General features: G+C 40.6%; 1 protein-coding gene across 1 annotated transcript; it reads left to right on the top strand.

The window, feature by feature from the left end:
* Window positions 1-763: 763 nt before the first annotated feature.
* Window positions 764-20,224, top strand: LOC311252442 (plexin-C1-like). Its single transcript, XM_084345593.1, has 16 exons — window positions 764-1,923; window positions 2,901-3,023; window positions 3,794-3,928; window positions 4,027-4,127; window positions 4,219-4,324; window positions 4,417-4,582; window positions 4,775-4,877; window positions 5,214-5,289; window positions 7,414-7,455; window positions 7,586-7,719; window positions 8,782-8,961; window positions 14,558-14,666; window positions 15,196-15,372; window positions 15,453-15,620; window positions 19,360-19,459; window positions 19,700-20,224. Exons 1-16 carry the CDS (start codon window positions 922-924, stop codon window positions 19,756-19,758), a joined length of 2,781 nt encoding a protein of 926 aa, XP_084201719.1. The 5' UTR covers window positions 764-921; the 3' UTR covers window positions 19,759-20,224.
* Window positions 20,225-25,234: the final 5,010 nt, after the last annotated feature.

The raw sequence follows: 25,234 nt of genomic DNA, 5'->3' as shown, positions 1-25,234 counted from the left end.
ATGGAATAATATTCAACAAGGTACCTATGAAATATAATACCCAAACAATGAGGAGAGAAAGACTTGCGCTTTTTTACGGACGGATCTGTCCACTTTTCTTTGGACGAAAATTCGGGCAAATAAAAAACTGGACAACAGGGGAAATAAGACAACGCAGCACGAACTAGGTTAACATCATAAAACTTCCAGACTAGACACGCATTGCACTACATGCGTCATTTCGCACAGTGACCCATGGCTGCACTGATTAAATCATGCACAACTCACAACAGGGCCTCTCCTAAATAAGCACACTTACCTCTGTCCACACCAAATTAGTAGTTTATAACTCATTATTGCCTCAGTTTAAGAGCTGCATATCACGGCGCGTGGAGACACACAGTCCCATCAAGCTGCATAACAAACAGCTTTGTGTGAAGTGAAAAGTCAGGGGACCAAAATGATTACAAGTCATCCTGAACAATCAACAAGTAGGAAAAGAAAATTAGTCAGCACCAAGGGCAATACCCGGAACTATTTGCCTGCTACCAGCACACTTGCCTGGGCGGACTAGGCATAGAAAAAGAACCCAATGAAACAAAACGCACACGTGAAAACGTCCGTGTTGCAAGAGCAGCTAATGGACCCCTGATGCTCAACGGGAAACAAATACCAAGAGTTAACGACAAATACTTACGTGCCAGCTTTGATTGAAAACAAGTTGAAAGCGCAAAACACATTTATCTCAGAAGTAATCAAAACGTCTTCTGGATTTCAGTTTCGCTGAGCGCGCCCCCTCCCACCATCAGCACTTCTCTTTTCAACAGAGGCGCACTGCGCTTTTACGCACGACTCCAGTGACACTGTGGAGGAGAGCACAAAGCCATGCAGAGCCACAACACCGTCAATGTGTGAGCGTGTTACTGCCGCCGCTGCAAGAAGATGATCCTGCTGCCTGGTCTGCTGCTCATCCTCTGGGGAGAACCGGCTCGGTGCCTGGCGGAGGGTGGAGGCTTTGACTTTAACGGAGACATCCGTCAATACGCCGTGGCCACCAACACGGTTTACATCGCTACAGAGGATACGCTGTACCAGCTGAACCACGACCTGACTCTGGTCCGCAGTGTGACCCAGAGAGGAACCATAAAGATTGGGGAACGGTTGAACGAAGCGCAGTTTCAGCGGGTTTCTGAGACGGATAAGTGGAACACAACTTTCAGAGTCAGTGTGTTATTACCGTTTGTTAAAAATGACACTCTGATCAGCTGTGGTGTGCTCGACAGAGGGTGCGGTTTCTGCGAGCTGCTGGACCTGGAGGACATCTCCAAGGTGTTGTACAGGGAGCCCTTCCCGGTGGGGCCCCAAAGGCGCAACAACAGCGCATCCGTCAGCTTCCTGGTGAATGTGGAAAAGACAAGGACCGAGACCCAGACTTACATCCTGACTGCCATACAGACAGACAAAGACAAACCCGATAAGGTCAACTGTCCTTCTTCAGAAACTGTGAGCCTTCATAATACGAATAACAATCAGAAGGGAGAAATATTTTCCCTTTCTGGTGATGGACAGGGCTCGATCGATGTTAAAGATGATGTGGAGTTTGTGGATGGATTTCAGCTTGGTTTTATCATTTATCTTTTCTCCAACCTGCCCTCAAGCGACAAAAGCAACATAGTCCGTCTCATTTGGCTCGAGGGAAAAATCAGCAAAGGGCAGACTGTCAAGTCACTGCGGGGCGCGACTCTCAGCATCTCTGAGGGCGGTGAAGGCAGCAGACTCGAGGCCTCCTCGGTGATCCCGGGTGGTCCGCCGGTTCTCTGGAGCGGCGTGTTCAGTGTGGACGGAGGACGAACCAACACAGAGCTGGTGCTGTTTGACATCAGTCCTGATCTCACCGGAGACCCAGATAAAGATCCGTTCTGCACCAGCCAAGAGTGTACACAGGTGGGTCCTGATGTAGTTTTAATCTCGAAGTTCTAGCAAGTGATCAAGGATGTAAACGGACTGTTAAATCCCTAATAGGCATAGAACAATAAAAAATAGAGGAAGCTTGTCTAACGTATTTATGGTAAAGAAAAGTGTATGTATTATAGTACTATTAGATTAAGTGACATTTGTTAACAAAGGTTTATTCAAAACATTTAGAAAGTAACTAAGAAACTTCATTTTGTTGTTTCTTTACAAAATAAAAAGCAAATCACTAAAGTGAGAGGTGGAATTATTACCATTAATCAGAATGACAGTTTTATGACCTGTCCTGCCCGATCAGCGGACTGAGTTCCTCGCATCACATGACGCACACAGAGAGCATTTAGCTCATGTGCAGTCAAACAGAGTTGTTGCCATCATTTTTATTGATTACTGATCTCTATTAAAGGCAAACTCCATGTAGAAAGAAAGCCTGTCAATAGCAGCGCTGGGCTGAACAATGAGAAATGACGCTACCTCCAGAGGGAGGGGGACTGATTCTTTCCTCCTCACAGGCATTAACATACATAAGGCGCTTTGCATTGACCATTTATGACTGTGGCTGTGGAGAGGAGGCTGATCCAAGTGCGCACATTTCCAAGTTGATTTGGGATTCAGAAAAGTCCATTCATGTCCTCCACCCTTTAACAGACGCACGCCAGGTTTTGTAGCCTAACTCAGAATTATTATTTTTTTGGCGTACATTCCCTCATTTTATACAATATCACAAGATATTCATTATAATTAGGCATGACTAGGTGTGTACTTAATAACATAATACAGTAACACACATCCACTTAAGCTTTTGGAATACCAGATACGTGACCTTTAATATGAAGAGCTGTCAAAAATGGTTTCAACGCTGCTTGTTTCCAACCTGAAAGTTCTGCAGAATTTCCATAGATTTTATTTTTGGATCAAACTGTGATGATTACTGTGTTTGTGTTCCTCAGCCGAAGACATTGAAGCTGAAGAAGGTGCTCTTCAGGCAGAACTACATGACCTCTGTGCTGGCAGTGAGACAGAAGGCCTGGATGATTTTCTTCATTGGGACGGGAGATGGGCAGCTCATAAAGGTGTGTGTAGAAAGTGATATGCAAAATATCTATTCCTGGAGAAAATGCTGCTGAAATAAACTCATTTGTAAGAGCTGATTATTTCAGTCTGAAACTCATTAAAGCTCCTTAGAGTCTGTAGAAAAATGTCCAACATCAAAAGTTGACTGACTTCAACTATTTATTTCCTAATTTACTACCCTCCATCACATCATCACTATTCCTACTTCCATCACTTAGATTAAAATTTCAACTTTTACATCTGAATAAATGATTTTATTAATGTCTAATATATATATATATATACCTACATACACACATAGTCAAAAGATTTTAGCAGTGCTTTTCACATGACTTAAACGCTGGTTGAGGCTAGTTGGTGGTTTAAAAGAGGGAAACCACAGACACACACAGTCTTACAGAGCCATTCGACCTGAGGCAGAAAATATAGCTATTTCCCAGAACTGGTGTTGTAAAGTTTACATCCTGTTTGTAAAAGTTTCCACTGCAGGTGGTTGTGGTAGATTGAGGTGTTGCTTTGACTTTTCATTAGCAGTATTATGCACTCTTAGACAGAAACCATTTCAGGAGTGTTTCTATGGCTTCAATGAAGAGGCTGAAGCTCATTGTTTTTAAGTACGCTGGTGACCTTCCAGAATACCCTCAGTGGGGCATTTGTGCTCATATTCGGATAGTCCATTCTTCCCAGTTCAGCTTTGCCTTGCATCTAAAAGCACAACAGAGAAGCTCAGACTCTCAGAATCATAACAAAGCTGCATTTTTGTTGTCAGCTTGCTGTGGACAAGAACTATCACACCACCTGTCCCAGGGTGCTCTACAGGGCCAATGATGACCGCAAAGTGCTTCCCAAAATGCATCTGGATCCAGTGGATCTTAAACATGTGTACATGCCATTTCAAAACCAGGTAGGTGCATTACACCTGTATAAACACACATGAGGATTTACAATGTTTTATGTAAGCCATATTTTAAAGAGTTGTTGATTGTTTGTGTTTTGTTTCAGATTAAGCGTGTAGCTGTGTCAAACTGCAACACATACACAAATGTGCAGGACTGTTGGTCTGCACAGGATCCATACTGTGTCTGGTGCGGCTCTAAAAGCAGGTCAGGGAAACAACATGTGCAGGTGACACCATCCAGCAAGTATAAACAACAAGTACAAACCTAAACTTACAACATCATTTTCTCTTCCTAGTTGCACATTTGAAGATGACTGCCAAGGCTCAGACTGGTTGTCCATTCCTGATGACTCTCAACAGAAAATGGTTTCCCACAAAGTTGTAAAGGACAACACTGGACAGGTAACCAGTAGAGCATGTCCAAGCTTTACACTTCACTCAGTTGTGACTGTCACCTATTTCTCCTTTAAACACTCACATCCCTTCTTTCTCAGATCACACTTAACATCCAGACACACGTGACCGTGGGCTCTGAGGCGCTGGATAACTTCGCTTGTCAGTTCTCTGTGAGTTCCAGTGAGCTTTGTAGCAGGCAGAGCCCTGCTCCACAGTTCCCACAATGCAACTGCATCCTTACAAACAGCACACTTCCTGCTGAAGGTCAGTGACTTTTGGTATACAGTGAATTAAATAACTGACAATCATGGACCCTCAGACTGTCACACAAATCTCTACCAGTTGAGAGATCGGTGTTGTCTCATGTTTTATATTGTTACATTGCATAAAATTATGTGTATTGCTGAAAATTATGACCAAGACTCCAACATTCAATGTATTATTTCCCCTTAACAGGTATGCATGTCATAGTTAGGATTAGACTTGGAAAGACACATTTGACTGAACAACTGAAGATCTCCAACTGTGCTGACATCATTGGACCGTCAACCTCTGTCCTGTAAGTCCATACCTAAGTAGACAGATAATTCCTAACATAAATTATAGAAGATAGAGGTGAAAGAGTTGAAAAATGCTAAAATACATCATCAGTCAAATGTATCACTTACAACATTATCAGGTAACAGAAAGAAACCACTTCAGGGTAAATTATAGCTAAGAAAGAGAGAGAAAACACTATAACAGAACCTCAGGTCAGTTTACCCCGCCTCCCTTATCGCACCACTTAGCCTCATACATTTGAAACAGTTGGGGGTGGTCGTGTTTTATCATCTAAATGTACATACACTATCACTACTAGCAATCCAGTAGGTGATAACATTTGTTTTCCCATCAGGTGTCGACAGTGTATTGAGGCTGGATGTGGCTGGAGCGTAAACCACTGTTCTTGGGCAAATCAAGGAGAGAGGAATGTAATTATGCATGCTTTTATGTATTTATCATAAATATTTTATTTAAGTTTTTCCCAGACTTCATACATGTTGTACTAGCACACTAGTTTTTGCAAGTGCTACATTTGAACAACATTGCATCAGTAATGTTTTGAGATATTCATGAAACTGAAGACTAATCAAAAAGTTATTTTACCAGGACATGTGTAATTTATGTTAGTGTTACGGGTCCCAGGATTGGTACCGAAGTAACAAAAGAGATTTCTGTAAAATACAGATAAAGACCAGCAGCAATGAAGACACACGTTATTCGTTTGCATCCAGATTGCATCTCGCTTTATTCCTCAATAACATACTCAAAACATATTTTCCTGAGTGCTAGCTTCTGCTTCAGTCCATGTTTATCTCAAGTGCATATGAAGTCCATAAAACAATATTATTCAAGTCAAATCAAAATTACTTCACAATATGTAAACCTTTCCCACATTTCTAGTGAGCATTTCACAGTTTCAAGCGTCAGGTGGCATGCAAATATAGTCTCACACATTTGATGTGAATCAAGGCTACTATAGCAATATAGTGCAAGTTACAGTAATCCTTAACTGTCTTTAAAGCAAACAAACACTTATTCTAAAGTGACTCTGGACCCAGGCACTGACTTCATCCATTACTATCACTCATGAGAAAATCCTTTCAAGTGCAAAATCAACTAAACATAACAACCATAACAAGGTTTCAAATTTATATAACTGCATACTGTAAATTATCATTTTAACCTTTTCCACAAATGAATACATTTCTGTTACTCTTACTGTTACTGTTCATTGAATTTATTACATGTGTAGGAGCCCAAATAAAGTCCTTACATTGTAAACATAACCCCTAACGACCTGCCTGCGAGACCTTGCACAGGTGATAAAAACCCATGAACCGTGTGCAGCAGCAGCGTCTACCTGCCGTGAGACAAAGGCAGATACTTCGGTTTATAAAGTATCCGAAACTATCTCAAAATCTCTTCGCGACACTTGCTAACATAAAGGTAAGCTTATAGAAGTTGACATTTGTATCATTTTATCAATTACTAACCTGTAAAATACAGATAAAGACCAGCAGCAATGAAGACACACGTTATTCGTTTGCATCCAGATTGCATCTGGGGTTCGGGCAAGAGTTTCCCCCCGAAACAACCTGGGGCACCATAGTTCCTGTGTCCCATGTTCCACCTATATGCTGCTGGCATTTTCCACACATGAAAAATAAAATAATTAGATGGTTCCCCATATTATTAGGCAAAATATTAGACCCAAGAAATTAAAGGAAATTACTTTTCAGCTTGTTAAATTTAATAAACACCAAAAATGGTCCCTATATTTTTGAGGTGTACCGCATTAGCAACTGGAAACAACTAGCAAATACAGTGAAGCCTACTTTGATTCTGCTTCTACAGTTTTCATTGTAGAATTTATGACCTTCTCAAGAATACCAATCAAGGATTTACTTTATCTGTTAATTTTCATTATAAATACATTTATTATACCTAGCTCTTTATATAATTAAATTAAAATGTTTTAATCTATTTGTTAAAGAAATAGTCATACATTTTGGGAAATCCACTTATTACTCAGGCTAGCCTAACCCAGCCTGGATTTAGCCTAGCTTAGAATACAGGCAAAACAAGATGAAACAGCTAGTTCCCATCAAAAGTTACAAAAAGAAATGGCCTCCAGCAACACCACAACAGTCTCTTAACATGTTTTGTTTTGTCTAATGATAGCAAGCTCAACCCTAACCCTAACCCTCAACAGGCCTAAATTTAGCTGCTTGTTAAAACAAAATGTCTCACTTTGTAAACTGCACGTGTTAATCAAACACATACAACATGTTATTAAGACGGCATTGTAGTTGTTGGAATATACCTCAGACTCGTCGTTTTTTAATTGTTTCCAGTTTTTTAGCTAAGCTAACATTAGCTGAAACAGCTCCTGAATCAAATCTGTGACACTGAATGTGACATAAACATGACACGTCTTTCCCTCACTTCCTGCAGCACAGTGGAAAAAACACAAGTTACAGCCATTATGTGGTGCCTTTATAGTGACTGGCATGTAAACCTGATACATTTCTTCCCTTCATCTCTGCTTGCAGGACAGTCTTTGCCAAAAGATGGATTTAGGAATGAACATCTCTGTGAGTCTGAACTTCAATTCTCACACATTCTTCCTCTGATGCTCACCTCATTCCCATTCATTAGAGATTAAATCATCAGTTAAAGATAATATATTGAAAATGATCATCTCTCTGTGTGTTTTACTGTCAGAGGCCAGAGATTTCCTCCATCACTCCCAGTGTTATATCTTTCTACGGCAAAAACCATGCAGTGTTGTCCGGTCTTAACCTTCATGATGTGACCAGAGTGAGGATCCAGGCAGACATGCACTGCACTCCACAAGAGTGAGTCACTTTTATGGATATCTAAGATTATGCTAACACTATAAATAACATTTCAAGGATGGCGATTATTGTAGGGAAACGCCACCCATATTACAAATTGACATATTCTGTAATTCAGTTCACTCAGTTCACCAGGAAGATTTTTTTTAGAATTACTTTCCACTGGAATGTGGTAAACACAAGCTTGCAAATTGAGATTGTAAACATCAGTTTGGTTTTATAGCAAATCAGAGACACAGATTCATTGTCAATGGGGCAGCAGCTGATTTGTCAGATGCCCAGTTTTAGTAAAGTTAAGGTTCATTTAAATGTAATTTTAAGACTCCAGGGTTGTAAAACAAAGCTGAGTTTAAGACTCCTCTGGGCTACATAAGTGAAAGAAAAACAAAAGATTAAACTATTTGATAAGAGCAGAGTGAGGGAGATGAACTGAGGAGTCTCACAGCCTGAGGAAAGAAGCTCCTCTGTAGTCTGGTGGTATACTTCTGTATCTTTTGCCAGATGGCAGCCAGGTGAACAAACAGTGGCTGGGGTGGCTGTTGTCCTCTGGGCTCTGTGCACACACCTTCGCTTCACTGGTATCACAAGAATTAGCTTTGGAAAACACTTATTGCTCGTCTGCAACATGAAACTAAAGTTGAGTGTTCTTCTGCTTTAGCGATTAAGCAATTTAAGCTAATTCATGATCTTCTCAGTAATGTTTGAATGATTCAACCTCCTAGACTTGCTTTAGAGTCATTAAGAATTTTGCAGAGTTTTTTGCACAAATGTTTTGATGTTTGACATCTTAAAGGCCTTCGACATTTCCATGTCTTTCTATAGTGTTAAGATGTGTTAAGCTTATGAAACACCAATTTGGTTAGATGGTGAAACTGATGTTTATGTTGAGGCATATTTTGCTCCTTTGCTTCGGGCAGCTTTCAGGTTTTCTACATATTATTGTTGATTATATTGGTTGTATAATGATGTTCTTGACAAGTTATCAACGTAAAAAAGTCTTTATAACTGGAGACTGATGAGACTGGTTTTCTCTCTTGCTGTCATCCGATGTGCTCTGGTCAGATCTCCTGTGTGGAGCAACACTGGTCAGAGGCTGACGTTCCATATTCCCAGAGCCGATAATAAAGGCGTGGTCAAAGTGTGTGTTGTCCTCCCAGATGGTAGTTGCCATGGCAATGCTATAGTCACCTACCGGTCATCACCATCCTGCACTGACTTTGTACCAAACACCTCATGGATCAGGTATGACCATTTATAGGCATTTTTATATTCCCAACACAAATATACAGACCTTCATGGATAAAGGGTTTCTGAGGACAAGACATAACTGGATCAACTTCTTTCCGAGAATATTTGAATGGATTATGGTTTCTCAAGATCTCATTACGCATTTCTGGCAGCAGATAATGTTTTGGTTAACAAAAAAAAACAAAGTTAAAGGGCTTCATTTTCTGAACATCACACACTGCTGATCTATAGTTTATATCAGTGATAGAAGAAATGAGGAAGAGACTTTTCTATGAATTTAGCATTTTTGCAATGGGTGTAATACAAACTTCTGTTTATCACTGTGACTTCTCACATTCTTTTAAATGTAAAAAGGTTAGCAGCTTTAGTGCTCAAGCAGTCAAGTGTCAAATGGAGGAGCTGAATAAAGATAATAAAAATTATAACATAATAGTCTACATCATGGATGTCATAAGTTAGTATAACTGATTATACTGATTATATTTATAATTCTTTTATTATAACTGATTAATTGATACTTTGCAAACTTTGAACAAATGGTCAAGACAGCACTGGCGCCACTAAACGCTATCTAAAGGGTAGTGAGAACTTAGTGAGAACTTAGTTCTCAAGTTAGAATTTATTCTAGGAAACAATGTTAGTAACTGAGAAACATTTACAGGTTGAAGATTATCTCATGGGTCATCTTGATGGCCACTTCCCAAAAGCAATGTCTTTTACTGGTCGATCACTTCCCGTTTGAGTTGCAACTGAAAGCGCTACTTCTGCCTTTGTTTTTGCTCCTTGAAAAGAAATCATAGTCAAGATACTTATATAACAATTTATGTCTATATAGCCAGAACATACACATAACAAATGAATAATCCCAAGGCCACAGGCATTAAGTTGTCACTATTATGTATAACAAAGAGGCGATTAAGTATTGCCAGTTTTTATGCTGAACATTAACATGTACTGTGGCTTGTCACGCTACATTTTGGGAGGGGTTATCACTGGTTGCACCATGTTAAAGGAGCCAAAATAAAATGCAAGAAGAACAGCTTGTTCCTCTATTTTATCACTGCAGCACCTTGCCATCGCAAAGATTCTCAGCCCTTCAGCAAATTCATAGCATTAGTATTAGATATTATATATTAGATATAACATATTAGAGTTTCCAGCACAGTGGTTTGCCACTCATATCCACCAGTAAGCATACACAGCTTTCTACGGGTTCCCTTCATTTTGCTCATAGCTGTGATGCAAGTTCTACCATGAATTAGGGTGCTAGTCTATAATGCTATGCTATAACATTTCAGGAAGCCAACATGGTGCCCGCGGGCACCTGGTAACCCGCAGGGACCACGTGAGTCGCCACAGATCATGTTCTAAAAATATCACTGGTCACCATGGAGCTCCGTCTAAAAATTGTATTTAATTGTGTTCGCATTATTTTTGAATCAATAATACTTGCACTGATGTAGATTTGAAAATGACAATATTGAATAAAAAATGTTATGTATATATGAACTCGAATATTGACCTTGTCTGGGGTCAAAGTTCAATTTCACGCCCAAAACAAACCTCCATCTTACTCTTTGCTGAGACAAGCAAGTGGCTGCAGCTACGATGGGGAGCTAGACACGGTTTTTACCCCCAAAAACTAAAGAAAAACATGGTAGAAAAGCGAAAGAAAATGTATCATTTTCACAATGATTGGGAGGAAGAGTTCTTTTTTACGACAATGAAAGGAAAGTGTGTGTGTCTTATTTGCGGGGCGACTGTGGCGATGGCACAATGTGGAGAGACACTTCAGTACGTGTCATAAAAGCTTCCAAGCTAACTACCCACCTAGCAGCACACTACGGGCAGAAAAAGCCTGTGAGTTAAAAGCAGCGTTGGGCAACCAGCAGTCTTTTTCACAAGGCCAGTGAAAAATTCACAAAAAGCAACTAAAGCTTCATTAAGAGCTGCAATGTTATGATAAAGAACAAGAAAGCCTTTTCAGGCTTGGAGGTCTTAAAAGGAGCGATGATGATTATTGCAAACAGTGTTCAAAGATGAGAAGAATGATCCCAATGTCATCTCCACTCTCTCCGATGTCCAACTGGGGGCAAGTATGATGGTTAGAAGAGTGTCGGCTATGTCCGGGAACTTGACTGAGCAGCTGGACCAGGATCTGGTTGACTGCAGGTGGTTTAGCATCCAGTGCCACGAGTCCTTGGACAGCAGCAGTACATCACAGCTGATGATGTTTATCTGAATTGTGTTTGATTATTTCTCCACAAAAGAAGAACTCCTGACACTACTGCCCCTGAAGACAACAACGGAGGAGTTGACATCTACAACGCCATGAAGAGGTTCTTTGTGGAGAAAAAGGTACCATTGGAAAAGCTGGTGTCGGCGACTACAGACTGGGCTCCGGCCATGATGGGCCGACATGCAGGCTTCATTGCGCTATGCAGAGGTGATACAGACTTAGCTTAATACTTAGCTGAATGACAATGCTTGTGCGTCTGGGGCTTTTGACAAAGTTGCAGAAAAGTACTCTCAAGTCATAAACAGACTTGGGCAAGAGTTTGAGAACAGGTTGTGTGACTTTGGTCAACTTGAGCCATGTGTGTCATTCATTTCAAATCCTTTCATGCAAGTGGACATGACATGCATTGGATGCTGGACAGGTGGAGAATGAAATCCTAACGTTGCAAAATGACCACCTCAAAGCCCATCAGGGTGGACACAGAAAAGTACAAAGGTGTATGCACAGCATCTATGAAAGTTGCCTGCCTTTTTGGTTCGACCTGTCTCCATGAATCAGCCTTTTCTGACATGAACTTCACCAAGAACAAACACAGAACACGCCTTACTGATGCACATCTACAAGACTCACTCAGGGGTGCGATGCCAATATGTACCCCAGATTACAGTACACTGGTGAACAGCATGCAATGCCAGATGTGACAGTTAATGATTTCCTAAAACATGTTACAGAAGTGGTAATCTGTACAAAAATATAAGGTAGGTGTGTTTTTGAATAAAATGCTACAAATGCGCTCATTCATACAAAACAGTCAAGAAAGATATTTACAAAAATATCGGAGATGTGATAACTCTGACTTTCAAATGTTGAAACAGATTAACAGAAATAAACAATGTTGTATGTTTAAATATATCTGTGTTTCCTACCATGGGAAATCACTGTTAATTATTGTGAGGAATCATTAACATTAACGTGTGATCAGACAGTCTCTTCACATTTATGAATATGTGTTATTATTATTATTATTAATAATAATTTTATTATTATTATTATTATTAATAATGATAATCATAATCATAATAATCATATTATCATTAAAGGTGAACCGTGCAACTTTATGTTATTCCAGAAGTTTTTATCCAACAAGTAGCCCTTCGTATTACTCCGTACCCTTGAAGTAGCTCCCAGTTTCATAAAGGTTGGTGACCCCTGTTCTACATTAATCATGGCTGTTGTTTTTTTAGCTGTGTACAGTAGCACTGTGAATAAATTAATAACTACTGCGAGGGCGGCATTGTGACGTTGTTGAACTTGAATGAATTACGGAGGGAAATTAAACCATCTGTAACTGACATGAAGGGTGTTATGGATAATGATTTACACACTGTTTGACCTACATACAACACAGTTATTGAGTATTTTTTTACAAACAGCTGAATTCTGAATACAAATGATTTTAGTTTATTAGTCATTTATTTTGAGCTTTGACTTTCATGTGTTTTACTGTTCATTGTCACCGTACCCACGTGACCATGCCCACCCAGAACTCCCTGTACCGAATTTCACCCATTCTCATCTGGCCACCCTACCCCTTCATCTTTGCTACCCAGACTTTCCTCTCGGCCAGGCTAAAATGTCAACTTAAATTTTTAAACTACTTGACTACAAAATGTTGAGCACTTTCCAAACTTTCCTCTGTGTTAGCTACACACGTCTTTTTGATGTGCAATGACTAGCCACATTTTCAGTATTGTTTTTGTTTTGTTCAAAAACCCCTCCTACCGCTCTCCCTCCATCCTCCCTCACTGCTGATGACTTTGCAACTTACTTTACGAAGAAAGTAAGAGACATCAGCACTCCGATTTACTCCGATGCCCTACCAGAAAGCACCTCCCCCAACCCTCACCTATGACAGCCTTACCTGCCTCATCCCTCTCTCCTCTGAAGATGTTCACACACTAGTGACGTCTAACCGTGCCACCACCTGTTCCCTCGACCCGATTCCCTCCTCTCTTCTCCAAAGCATCTCACTTGACATCTTGCCTTACCTCACCACCGTGATCAACTCCTCCCTCACTTCAGGCCGTATTCCAGCTCCTTTCAAGACAGCTACAGTAAAGCCACTCCTAAAGAAACCCACTCTATACTCAGCTGACATTTAAAACTACAGACCTGTATCTCTTCTTTCATTCCTCTCTAAAACCCTGGAACATGCTGTCTTCAACCAACTATCTGCTTACCTTTTGCAAAACGACCTCCTTGACCCTAATCAGTCAGGCTTCAGGACTGCTCACTCCACTGAGATGGCCCTCCTCACAGTGACTGAGTTGCTCCAGGCCGCCAGAGCCTCATCCCACTCTTCAGTCCTCATCCTCCTCTACTTATCCTCTGCGTTTGACACAGTCAACCACCAAATACTCCTCTCCACTCTGGCCAAACTTGGTATTACTGGCTCTGCTTTAACCTGGTTCACATCATACCTCACAAAACGCAGCTTCCAGGTCATGTGGAATGGCTCCTTGTCCAAACCCTGCTCCCTGGAAACTGGTGTCCCTCAAGGCTCAGTACTCGGACCACTCGGCAGACATCTCCGCTTGGACAACTGCCCATCATCTCAAGCTCAACCTTAGTAAAACTGAACTCCTCTTCATCCCGGGGAAAGACTGCCCTCACATGGACCTGTCAGTCACTGTCGAGAACGTCACAGTATCGCCTTCACATCACGGCGGTGGCCCGATCCTGTAGATTTGCCCTCTACAACATCCGCAGGATCTGGTCCTTCCTCACAAAGGAAGCAACGCAACTCCTGGTTCAATCGCTGGTCATCTCCCGCCTCGACTACTGCAACTCGCTATTGGCTGGACTCCCAGCCTCTGCAACTAAACCTTTGCAACGTATCCAGAACGCTGCAGCACGCCTCGTTTTCAATCTACCCAAATTCTCCCATGTGACCCCCCTCCTCCGTGACCTCCACTGGCTTCCGGTAGCGGCCCGCATCAGATTCAAGACCCTGGTGCTGGCCTTCAAGGCCGTCAACCGAACTGCACCTGTCTACCTCCAAACACTGATCAGACCACACGCCCCATCACAAGCACTTTGCTCTACTACATCGGCCGCTCGGCTGGTACCACCATCGCTGAGAGCAAACAAAGACCGCACAGCGAAATCCCAACTCTTCTCTGTTCTGGCACCCCAGTGGTGGAATGAACTTCCGACCAACGTCAGGACAGCAGAATCGCTCACCATCTTTAGCAAAAGACTCAATACTCACTTGTTCAGACTTCACCATGACCCTGCATAGCTTTATTTGATTTCCTCTTCACTGATTGGCTGCTACTCTGTGTCCTGTAGTGGAAAGAGGGAGATCACAATCACCGGATCCCACCTGGACTTTGTAGAAGGGATCATACACGACCACACCCCACAGGTGGTCAGACCTGCCAAATCCAGCAACTCTCAGGTGGGTCTGTAGACTTGTACAATGTCCCCCTGTATTGTTGTCTTACATTAATTATGTCATGTCACATCATATCATGCTGCATAACAGTACGTCACATTGTATCATAACGTGTATAGTGTATATATAATGTAAACCATGTTATTTTCAAGTATTATGTCATACATCATTACAATAAGTACATAAACACATGCAGAGAGAAGCATGTCATATACTAAGTCACACTTTGTTCTCTTACATTTCATGTCATACTGAGATGATCAGTTTGTCATGTTGTAGTTTGTCATATTACATCATTCGGTGTCTTGTTATCTTCTTTGACATCACATTTATGTCTGATGTTGTATTAGCGTATGTTGTTATTTTACATCAGCCATTGTCACTTTGTTTCCTTGTATTATTCTGTATATCATCACGTGAATTTACATGCATAAGTTTACTATGTCACCATCATCACTATATCATGCTATGCCATACACAGATGATATTATATTGTGCATATAACACAGAATGTTTCTAAACTCCTCTTCAGAATCTAATCTACGACACACCTGCAGCTCCAACTAATGGGATTTTTTTAAGCCGCATCTCATTGAAAGTAGCCAATGAAACTTTGGCCTGCTCCCCAACAATAACCTACTATCCAGACCCTGAGTTCATTAGCTTTACAGCTGTAAGGACAGGGGATGATGTTCGCATCACCCTACAGGTACAACGTATTTCCCATATTCATGCACACATATGACATCTGCTCATGAGCGTCATTATTTGCCTCTGTTGTCATTTTAGAAAAAGGCAGACAAACTGGACATGACAGTGGCTGAGTTGTCAGTGTGGGGGGTTGAGGATGGAAAACAACACCCCTGCATCATAGAAGCCAAAAAAAACAGCAACAAGACTGACTTCTTCATCTGTGAAATTCAAAGGACACCCGATGCTCAGTTTCAGCATTTAATGGTAAATCCTTCATTTAAATTAAAATAGATAGACATAGATAGATATACTTTATTGTCTATCATGAGTGACAGAAATTCTACTTTGACAGGCTCGTATAAAAGAACATTAAAATCAAACATAAATCACAACATTTAAGTGCAATCATGTGAGAAAAACGGAGGAGGGGGCTGTTAAAAGCAGCAGCAAAGTGTTCATTTTTGATCTTTCAGGATGGTTATTGCAGAGGGGATGAAGGATTTTTTATAGAGGTTTTTATGGGCCAGTGGAACCTTATAACGTTTGCCTGATGGCAGCAGCTGGAAGCAGTGGTGGAGAGGGTGAGAGAGGTCTTCTGTGATCAGGGTGGCCTTCCTGATTACAGACTGGCTGTGCAGTTCCGAGAGAGGGGTTTGTGGTGCTCCGATGATTTTGCTGGCCTGGTTAACTGTGCGGGATAGTTTGGCCTTGTGTTTACATGAGAGGAAACTGTACCAGGAAGAGATGTTGAAGGTGAGTATGGATTCAATGAGAGACTGGTAAACCAGAGTTAAAACATGTGTGCTGACGTCGAAAGTCCTTCATTTCCTCAGCAGGTAGAGGCGCTGTTGTGATTTTTTAAAAATGGTGTCAGCATGCTGAGAGAAGGAGAGGCAGTTGTCCACGTCAGTTCCAAGGTATTTAAAAGACTGAACCTGCTCCACAAGCTGACCCTGGATGCTGAGTGATTTGAAAAGAGCAGTTGCTGACTCTCTTCTGCCCCCGCAACACAGTTCTTTGGTTTTTTGGATATTTAACTCAAGACAGAGCTGGTTAAAAATCTGGGCCAGGTTTTCAACAGCCTGCTGATACCGGTCCAGAGCAGTTTTGTCAGTCAGGTGAGCCACCAGGGCCATGTCGTCCGCATATTTAAAAAGGCTCATTCCCTCACTGTCACAGGTGGTGTTGTTCGTGTACACAGAGAAGAGAACGGGAGATAAAACACAACCCTGGGGTACACCTGTGTTTAAAATCAGCTTGTTTGATTTAAAACCATTAAAAAGCACCTGTTGTGGCCTGCCATTTAAAAAATTCCTGATCCATAAAACCAGTGTGGGATGAACTTGGAGGTCTAAAAGAGCACAGAGTAGGTTGTCTATGTGCACAGTGTTAAAAGCAGAGGAGAAGTCCATAAATAAGATCCTGGTGTGAGGATGTGGAGAGTCCAGGTGTTTAGTGACGGAATTCAACAGTGTGAGACTTGCATCCTCTACACCCCTTTTTGCCCTGTAGGCAAACTGAAGAGGATCCATTTTGTGTGACAGCATTTTGGCCAGGAAGTCACACAGGACTCTCTCCATGCATTTGCACAGCACGGAAGTCAGGGCCACTGGTCTGTAGTCTTTCAGCTCCTTAGCTGGTGTCTTTTTGGGTATGGGAATTATGGTGGAGTCCAAAAGGCACTGAAACAATCTAGTGAGCACTCCACCTAGCTGAGCAGAGCAGTCCTTAAAGGATAACAACCTGGACCTTATTTCTAGCATAAAATATTATCATTTACTCACCCAGATAACTTTGGTGTCATTTGAAGTCGTTCGGACGAAATTAGATCCAGTGTAGCGCCGCTATATCCATATAATGCGAGTGACGGGGCACTGAAACACAGCCTCTATATAACGCATTATCTGCCACGAAACTAGTTCATTTCACCAATATTTTGTCATGATACGCTAGTGCTATTCCCCTCTGAGTCCGGGCTGGTCTGTTATCAACATCCGGGATCAAACTAGCAGTTGCAGCTACAGGTAAACAAGCCGGCTGTCGCGGGTACGTGCGCAGCTCAGAGATGACATCTTCCAGGTCAGAGGTAGTAGGTCAACCTACAGACCCCGGATGTTGACAACAGACAAGCCCGGACTCAGAGGGGAATAGCATGAGCGTATCGTAACAAAATATTGGTGAAATGAACTAGTTTCGTGGCAGATAATGCTCATAGAGGCTGCGCTTCGGTGCCCTGATCACTCGCATTATATGGATATACGCGGTGCTCCACTGGATCTAATTTCGTCCGAACGACGCCAAATGACACCAAAGTTATCTGGGTGAGTAAATGATCGTATTTTATGCTAGAATTAAGGTCCAGGTTGTAAAAAACGGTAGTTATCCTTTAAGTACCCTGCCTCTGACCTTGTCAGGGCCAGAGGCCTTATGTGGTTTGACTCGGTGAAGGATGGAAGTTACCTGCCGCTCAGTGATGGTAATGGCTGGGTGGGAGGAGATGGAGGTTGAGCAGTCGAAGTTGGATGGAGTGCTATTTCTGTGGAACCAGGCGAAGAAGATGTTGAGTTGTTCTGCAAAGGGGGCAGGGTCCGGACGGCTGACCACTACGGGTTTGGGGGCTCTGTCCATCATGATATTAAGACCCTGCCCCGCTTCCCGTGCATTGCCAGATGTTAATTTGTGCTCCACCTTGTTCTTGTAGTTGATTTTTGAAAGTCTGGCCATCCTTCTAAACTCTTTCTCCAACTCCCTCACTCTGAGTGTGTCCCCTTGCAGGAATGCTGCTTTCTTTTGGACTAGGCAGATTTTCATGTCCCTTGTAACCCATTTTTTATTATTTGGGTGAATAGTTATCTGTTTGGTCTGTGTCACCTCACCGTGTCCTCACAGAATGAAATGTAGGAGGTCAGCACATCAGTCAGCATGTTGAGATCACAACCACAGGTATCAAAAAACAAGTCCCAATCTGTCAACTCAAAAGCAGCCTTTCAGTGCTTCAGTTGCTTCATCGTTCCAGACCCTTATTGTTTTTGTGATGGATTCACCTGTTTTCAGTTTTGATCTGTATGTGGGAAGCAATAAGATAACATTATGGTCAGAACGGCCAAGTGGGGGCCGTGGTTTTGAGGTATATGCATCAGGGATGTTGCCATAGCACATATCCAGTATATTCTGTTTTCTGGTGGGGGTTGTAACATACTGTTCTAGATCTGGCAGATGTGTGGTGACATCGCACCAGTTGAAGTCCCCCCAGTAGAAATACTGGCTGTTCCCCAGTTTGGTTGACTGCTTTGTTGTAGTAGTCAGCTAACTGTTCAGCAGCAAGGTTAAAGTCAGGGCCTGGTACATGTGCTAAAATGACAGTGATCTGAGAGAATTCTCGTGGTAAGTATTCCGGTCTAAAGGACACAGTCATCAGTTCATAGTGTTTGCAACACACAGTCTCTCTCACTGTGACGTCTGTTGTCCATCTGTTGTTGACAGCCATGCAGAGGCCGCCCCCAATCGACTTCTGTGTTCTCGCTGCATCCCTGTCAAAGCGAATGATTTTAAAACCATCCAGACAGAACTCTATGTCCTCCGACAGCCATGTCTCCGTGAAACATAAAAGACTAGTTTGTCAATAGTCCTGATCAAACCTGATGAGCGTGGAGAGCTCCTCCGTCTTGTTCCGCAATGATCTTACGTTTGACAACGTTATTGCAGGTAAAGGTAGATGGCTCCCTCTCCTCCTCAGCCTACTACGTATCCCTCCTCTTGACCCTCTTTTCCTCCGTATCCATCGTTTTTTTATGTCCACAAAGTAATTCAGGAGGTAAATACTGTAGAGAACTACAACCTGAAGTTTAGTGTGATTGTAGGAATTACAGTGAATAGCAAAGTCCTCAGGACTAATTTAGTTTTTACATAGTGGCTTTCAAATTGTGATGTTTACTTCGAAGCACTTATCATAAATGTATTTTGCCCCTCCTTTTTTAATAGCAGCACTGTTATTGTTTTCCAGATAACGTTTGGTGATAAGACAGTAACGCTAGGGCCTCCATCTTTAGTACATCAGGTCCTTCTGACACTGCGTATCCTGTTGATACCCTGTGTTATTTTTGGTAAGTACACTAAGTAGACTGGATTTTGGTCCAGTCGCTCTCTGATAGAGGTTTGAATTCATTGCAACAGTACTATTGCACCAATGCAAGAAGTTAAATTAATCTGAATGATTTCCTTTTTACATTCTATATCATTGTGTATGATTATGTTAAATGTTTGTTTTCTAATGCTTTTAATAGAGTCTAGGCATCCCATTGTCTGTCTATTTGTTTGAATCATTAACTGTGTTTGTCTTTCAGTGTTGGTGATCATCTGTCTGTGGCAAAAGAAGCTCACTGCTGAGATGAACCACAGTTAGGTGAAACCTGGGGAACTTTTTTGCAACTTCATTATCAGAATGAATGTCATTCCTCTGGTTAATTTTATTCTTCCTTGATACCAATTTCTCCACTTGTGGGTTACTGGAGTGAAGCTCACTCTGTTGTCTCCTTTGTCAAGGAAAGCAATCTTAAGTGAGTGTAAGAGGGCTTCCTGCAGTGTTTAGTTTTGGGCTAAACATATCTTGCAACAATCAATTTATGATTGTTTTTCTTTATGTTGATGCCCATGTAAAACCATTTACCTCAAAATTACCAAGTAGACTAATAATTTTAAGTAACTGAAACATTTTAGCTCATACAACTTAAATTTAATAGTCAACTTTGATTGAAATCTTTCAAACATGTACATTTTTTTTAAGAGCAACAAAAGAATAGCACATAAGAAATCAGGCAATTATAATTACATGTTTGAAAAGGAGTGGGAAGAAGTGTGAACTTATCTAACCCAACCCCCTCTCCATTAATCCTCAGATAATAATTCAGCATAGGCTTCCATATTTAATCATATTTATCATAAATAAATAAATAAATAAATATGTAATATATACTTTACTTGGTAATCATTTCATGACTTTTTAAAAGTAAAGTTAACTTTTAAAATTTACAGTGTACCTGCAACCACTCTCAATATTGTTTAAATCAGGTTGAGCACTAACACACAAAATTATTTTTAATTTTTGTCACAAAACCAGGTCTCAGACTTTGCAGATTTTATGACCATTAGGAGGAGCCAGACTAGCTGTTTCCCACTGTTTCCAGTCTATATGCTAAGCTAAGCTAACCTTCTCGAGGCTGTAGCTTCCTATTTACCGTATAGACTTGAGAATGGTATCAATCTTCTCATCCAAATCCACCCCACATGGGGGTATTGACATCAACCCTGTACAAACAGCCAGTCTACATATCAAGGAATGGTATTTTTTGGGTGGAACAGTATTATTGAAGAACAATTACAACATTAGCTAATAAAGTTCTACCCATTTGGTTGTGAGCACAATTAAAAGCCAATATATGAGACTGAATGTGTTTTTCCAACTGAGTGAAAGTAACATAAGTAATTTCAATTCTTCATAAGTACCTAGCTTTTATAAGAGGACATATAGAGCGCATGTTAGTCGCCTGTCTGTACCCTGTAAATATTTCATATGTATTTTATATGCCAGTCTAAATTATTTTTGGGGCCCCTAAATGCAATTTTGTTCTCTTTCTGTGTAAGATTTTGCTTGTACCTGTCAATAGCTACCCAGTAGACCTTTTTCAGTGTTAAAATATTTGCGCTGTAATTTGTGGGCTCAGACAAAGTGAGCACATCAGCTTCATCCAGCAGAAGGTCAGGAATCACTTTGCAAGGAATTGTAGAATGACTGTACATCTCTGTCAATCAATCAAAATAAATGTTTTTAATGAAAGCAAATGAGAGTCGGGTTCCTCATTGAAGTATAAGGCCAGATGACTTGAAGGTTTTACATTTATAGGATCATTTTAATTGCGATAATTAAATTGATTTTTCAAGAAAATTATGTTTTGCTTGATGATCAGTTTAAAAGTTTTGGAGAGGTTTGGTTTTAGTATGTGAAACTTTCAAGGACAGAATTTAAGTAAATCAGAACCAGTCAGTCTTAAATTGGAGTCAAATGAGTCCAGATAGGATAAAATAGACCCTTTTATTGACTACTGAACAGGAAGATTAAGTTCTGAAAGGCTTGAATACATCTGTTGCACCTTACAGAGGCATATGTACTGTATGTAAACGGAGAAAATGAGAACCCATAAAAAACAAATGTGAAAATTCTTGCCACAAAACTGAAAGAAATCTGGTTCATAAATAATTTTCAACCCTGCAACACAGCAAGAAAGTCGAGATCTAAGAATAATTAAAAACTAACTAGGCCACAGACACAAAGGTGAACAAACAAAGAGCAGGTGAAAAAAAACTGCGTCACATCACGGAGAGGACGACACCTGGGTGGTCGTGAAGGACGGGATGCTGAGATCAAGGGTGAACAAACTGGTAAGTAGTCCTTTATATCAGTAAATACACTTATCTGCATTTTGTCTTTCAAAAACGAAGAGGAGTCCCGATGAGACCGATGATTTCTCCTGTAAGGTCCACAGATGAGACTAGGAAAGGAGACAGCATACATTGTGAACCCTCTCATAAAAAAAGATAAGTATACTTGCATTCATTCTTACACCACTATAAGTTATAAACAGTTATTCCTCCATTAACATTTAGATACATTTCATGACTGTCTGTACTAACTACTTTAATTGCTGAAGTTATTAATTATTACTTTCCTCGTCTGTCTTTTGTTTTTTAGAGAGAAAATTAAACAACATAAAGAGGAAACAAGACAAAGACCAGAGGAGAAAAGCAGCCAAGAGAGGACAAAGCATACATTGTGAACCCTCTTCACAACAAAGTTAAATACATTTTTATATTTCTTAGAATTTTTATACTGATAAGTAGTTGTTCTTTTGACACCATGTTGATGAAGTTATTAACTGTTATTCCACCTTATCTGTCATTCGGTCTTCACAGAAGAGGAGTCCAGACAAGTGGAGACAAGGACACAGTATGCACTGTGAACCCTCTCATTTACAAAGATAAGTACACATTTATTTATTGATATTATCAGGACTCATGTATCTATCAATACTCCATTTGTTGGGTTAATGATGTCATTAACTGTTATTGCATCTTGTCTGTCTTCATCTGCTGTATTTCCAGTTAGGACGAGTGTCCCCAGACGTCCCCATCATCTGTTGCCGCAGGACCATTAAAGACACTGACTTCTTTATGTCTCTTATAAACAATAAACAAATAGATTGACAGGACATCTAACAGTGTGTGTTTGCATTGATGGTCTTATAGAAAAAATTATTACTTACTTTGTATTTCAACCAGGGTATTTGTTATAAATCCAGTCATCAGGATCTCCATAGTTACTGCATATTACACAAGTAAAAAGACTTGATGACACAACTCATTTAAAAAACATTTAAAGTTAGACTGACTGAACGGATGCACAGTGGAAGTCAAAAGCATAATCACACAAGTATTTTACTCATACAGAATTTTGTATTGTGTTCAACGGAAATACAGTATATGTTTTTAAATGGATTTAACATACGACAAGTTTTCTAACTTTGTACATTTTAAAACTTTTGGACTTCACAGTTAGAACAAATTTTCTCTTACAATAATGAGAAAAGCCCAAAGAGTCAAACACGCTTGTCTCAAGAGCTCCATCTAGTGGAGTTAATATGCCACTGAGAAACAAGTCAGTCACTACACATCCTCCAAAGCCCATTTATGAGATGTCATTTTTTAATCCCTTCATAAAGGGTTTCTTCTACCATTTATGTTCAAGTTATTTAAATTTGCTTTCATTTGCCATCCTACAATGGGATTGCACCATGCAATGTAGTTGTAGTCTCCTCCATGCTACACACTAAAGGAACATGTATAAACAGATATTCAAATATTTAAAAAAATTAGAGATTAAATGATAATATAGAACAAACTATATAAAAGTTGCACTGAAGGAAGAAAATAAGTTGAAACATGGAATATAGAGATATATAGGTATATTTAAACATACATATGATACATAACACAGCACTCAGAATTAGGACTTCTGCATGTACATACACTGGTCTCTCCTGCCCTCTGGTGGATTTTCAGCGTATTCCTCTACAGAGAAAAATGTGTCTGTCAGAAGTGGGATTCGAACCCACGCCTCCAGGGGAGACTGCGACCTGAACGCAGCGCCTTAGACCGCTCGGCCATCCTGACTGAAGTCTGCACACGGACCAAGCTACGCTCAAACAGGACAGATTCACCTTCTGTTTTAATAAATTAGACATATCCACACTGGCCTATCAAGGAGGGAATCATGCGGTGATAGTACGTCGTCATGTTGCACATGAAGTCTACCAAAACCAGGTCCCACCGAGATTTGAACTCGGATCGCTGGATTCAGAGTCCAGAGTGCTAACCATTACACCATGGAACCGGCCGTGCTCACCACTCAATCTGTCTTCCGATGCTGCCTTCACAGACCCAAGGACAGTGGGAAACACCAAGATCAGATTTCCTTTTTTAAAAAAGAAGTACGCTACATAACTTAAATAAACAGGAGGGATTCTTGGATCAGACCTTAAGGAGGGGTTCAAAGCATTTAAAAAATATAAACTCAGATCAGTGATTCCAGATTCTGACAAAATCAGAAAACAGTTCAGATCTTGGTGGAACCTAATTTAAAGTAACAAGGGTGAAGAACTTGTGTTCACACTGACAGTCACATTGTCAATATCTTCTCTTAGCTTTTTGGTCAATTAATTATGCTTCAATCAGCAGCTGAGTGTTTTGATACGGAAGCCCTAAAGGGCCATACATTCATACATTTTATTTCTTCCGTTTTCCCGTGATAAGTTATAACGAGTTAATTTCATTTGTTTTCTCCAGAACTCGAATTATTATCTCGAAATAACAACTGCCGTTTTCCCGAGATCTTTATATAACGAAACTTTGTTTTCCCGAGGTAACGATATAATTAATTCGAGATCTCGTCATTAACTATGACAATGACGACATCAGGCTCACTTAGATTGCGCCGCCGATATAGCTGAGGCCTTGCTAACTGTCTTTTTAGATTATGCATACTAATAACACGTGTATATTATCTGTAATAGCAAGGCATAATGCTATTTCAGCCTGTGTCAGGCCTTGATTGAAAAAATATTTGACGTGGTGATCGATATTCTCCTGCTCCTCTGACATTGCTACAATGTCCTGCAATGACTTAATATACTAGGCTATCGTTTTTTTTTCTCAAGATCTCGAGAAAATTATCCCGTTATCTCGAGAAAACGGCAGTTGTTATTCCGAGATGATAACTCGAGATCTCGAGAAAACAAATGAAATTAACTCGTTATCACGGGAAAACGGAGGAAATAGAATGTATGAATGCTTCCGTACTTCAGGGCTTCCGTATTTTGATAATCTAACTGTGTGCCTATTTCTTTTTGAGTTATTCTGCTCCCTAGTGTCCACAAATATTTATCATTCTGACACAAAGTATAAATAGTTCAGGCATATTTTATACGTTGCATCTATGTAGTGTCATTCTTTAACCTGTAGCATATTGCATTTGCTGGACTGGCTGGTTTCCCAGTGAGATTAGTTGAAGCTGTTTTTCATGGGCACCCTGAATGTCATAATAAAGTACAATGTAATACACTATGCCATGATATATCTGGTCTCAATTTTCACCACAAGGAAGTGCACAACCAGGAAGTAACCGGTGGTAGCTGAGTAGTCTTACTGGCTTCTACTAAGCCTTTAAATGCATTATTGAGTTTCTTCCTTACAGGACATTCAGAGTTGTATTTCATTGTATTTCAAGTTCCACAGATATTTGAAGTACAGTATAGTACAAATGTCCACAG

This window comes from Pagrus pagrus (assembly GCF_965226575.1).
Source record: "Pagrus pagrus genome assembly, chromosome: 23".
Lineage (NCBI taxonomy): Eukaryota > Metazoa > Chordata > Actinopteri > Spariformes > Sparidae > Pagrus > Pagrus pagrus.
This window is presented reverse-complemented; position numbering and strand designations above follow the sequence as displayed.

Excerpts from the sequence above, each read along its gene's own strand:
- LOC311252442 (XM_084345593.1), top strand. The coding sequence starts at position 922 with ATGATCCTGCTGCCTGGTCTGCTGCTCATCCTCTGGGGAGAACCGGCT. Across the intron at positions 8,962-14,557 it reads CCAAACACCTCATGGATCAG|TGGAAAGAGGGAGATCACAA; the intron begins GTATGACCATTT and ends TGTGTCCTGTAG. Across the intron at positions 15,373-15,452 it reads ATGTTCGCATCACCCTACAG|AAAAAGGCAGACAAACTGGA; the intron begins GTACAACGTATT and ends TTGTCATTTTAG.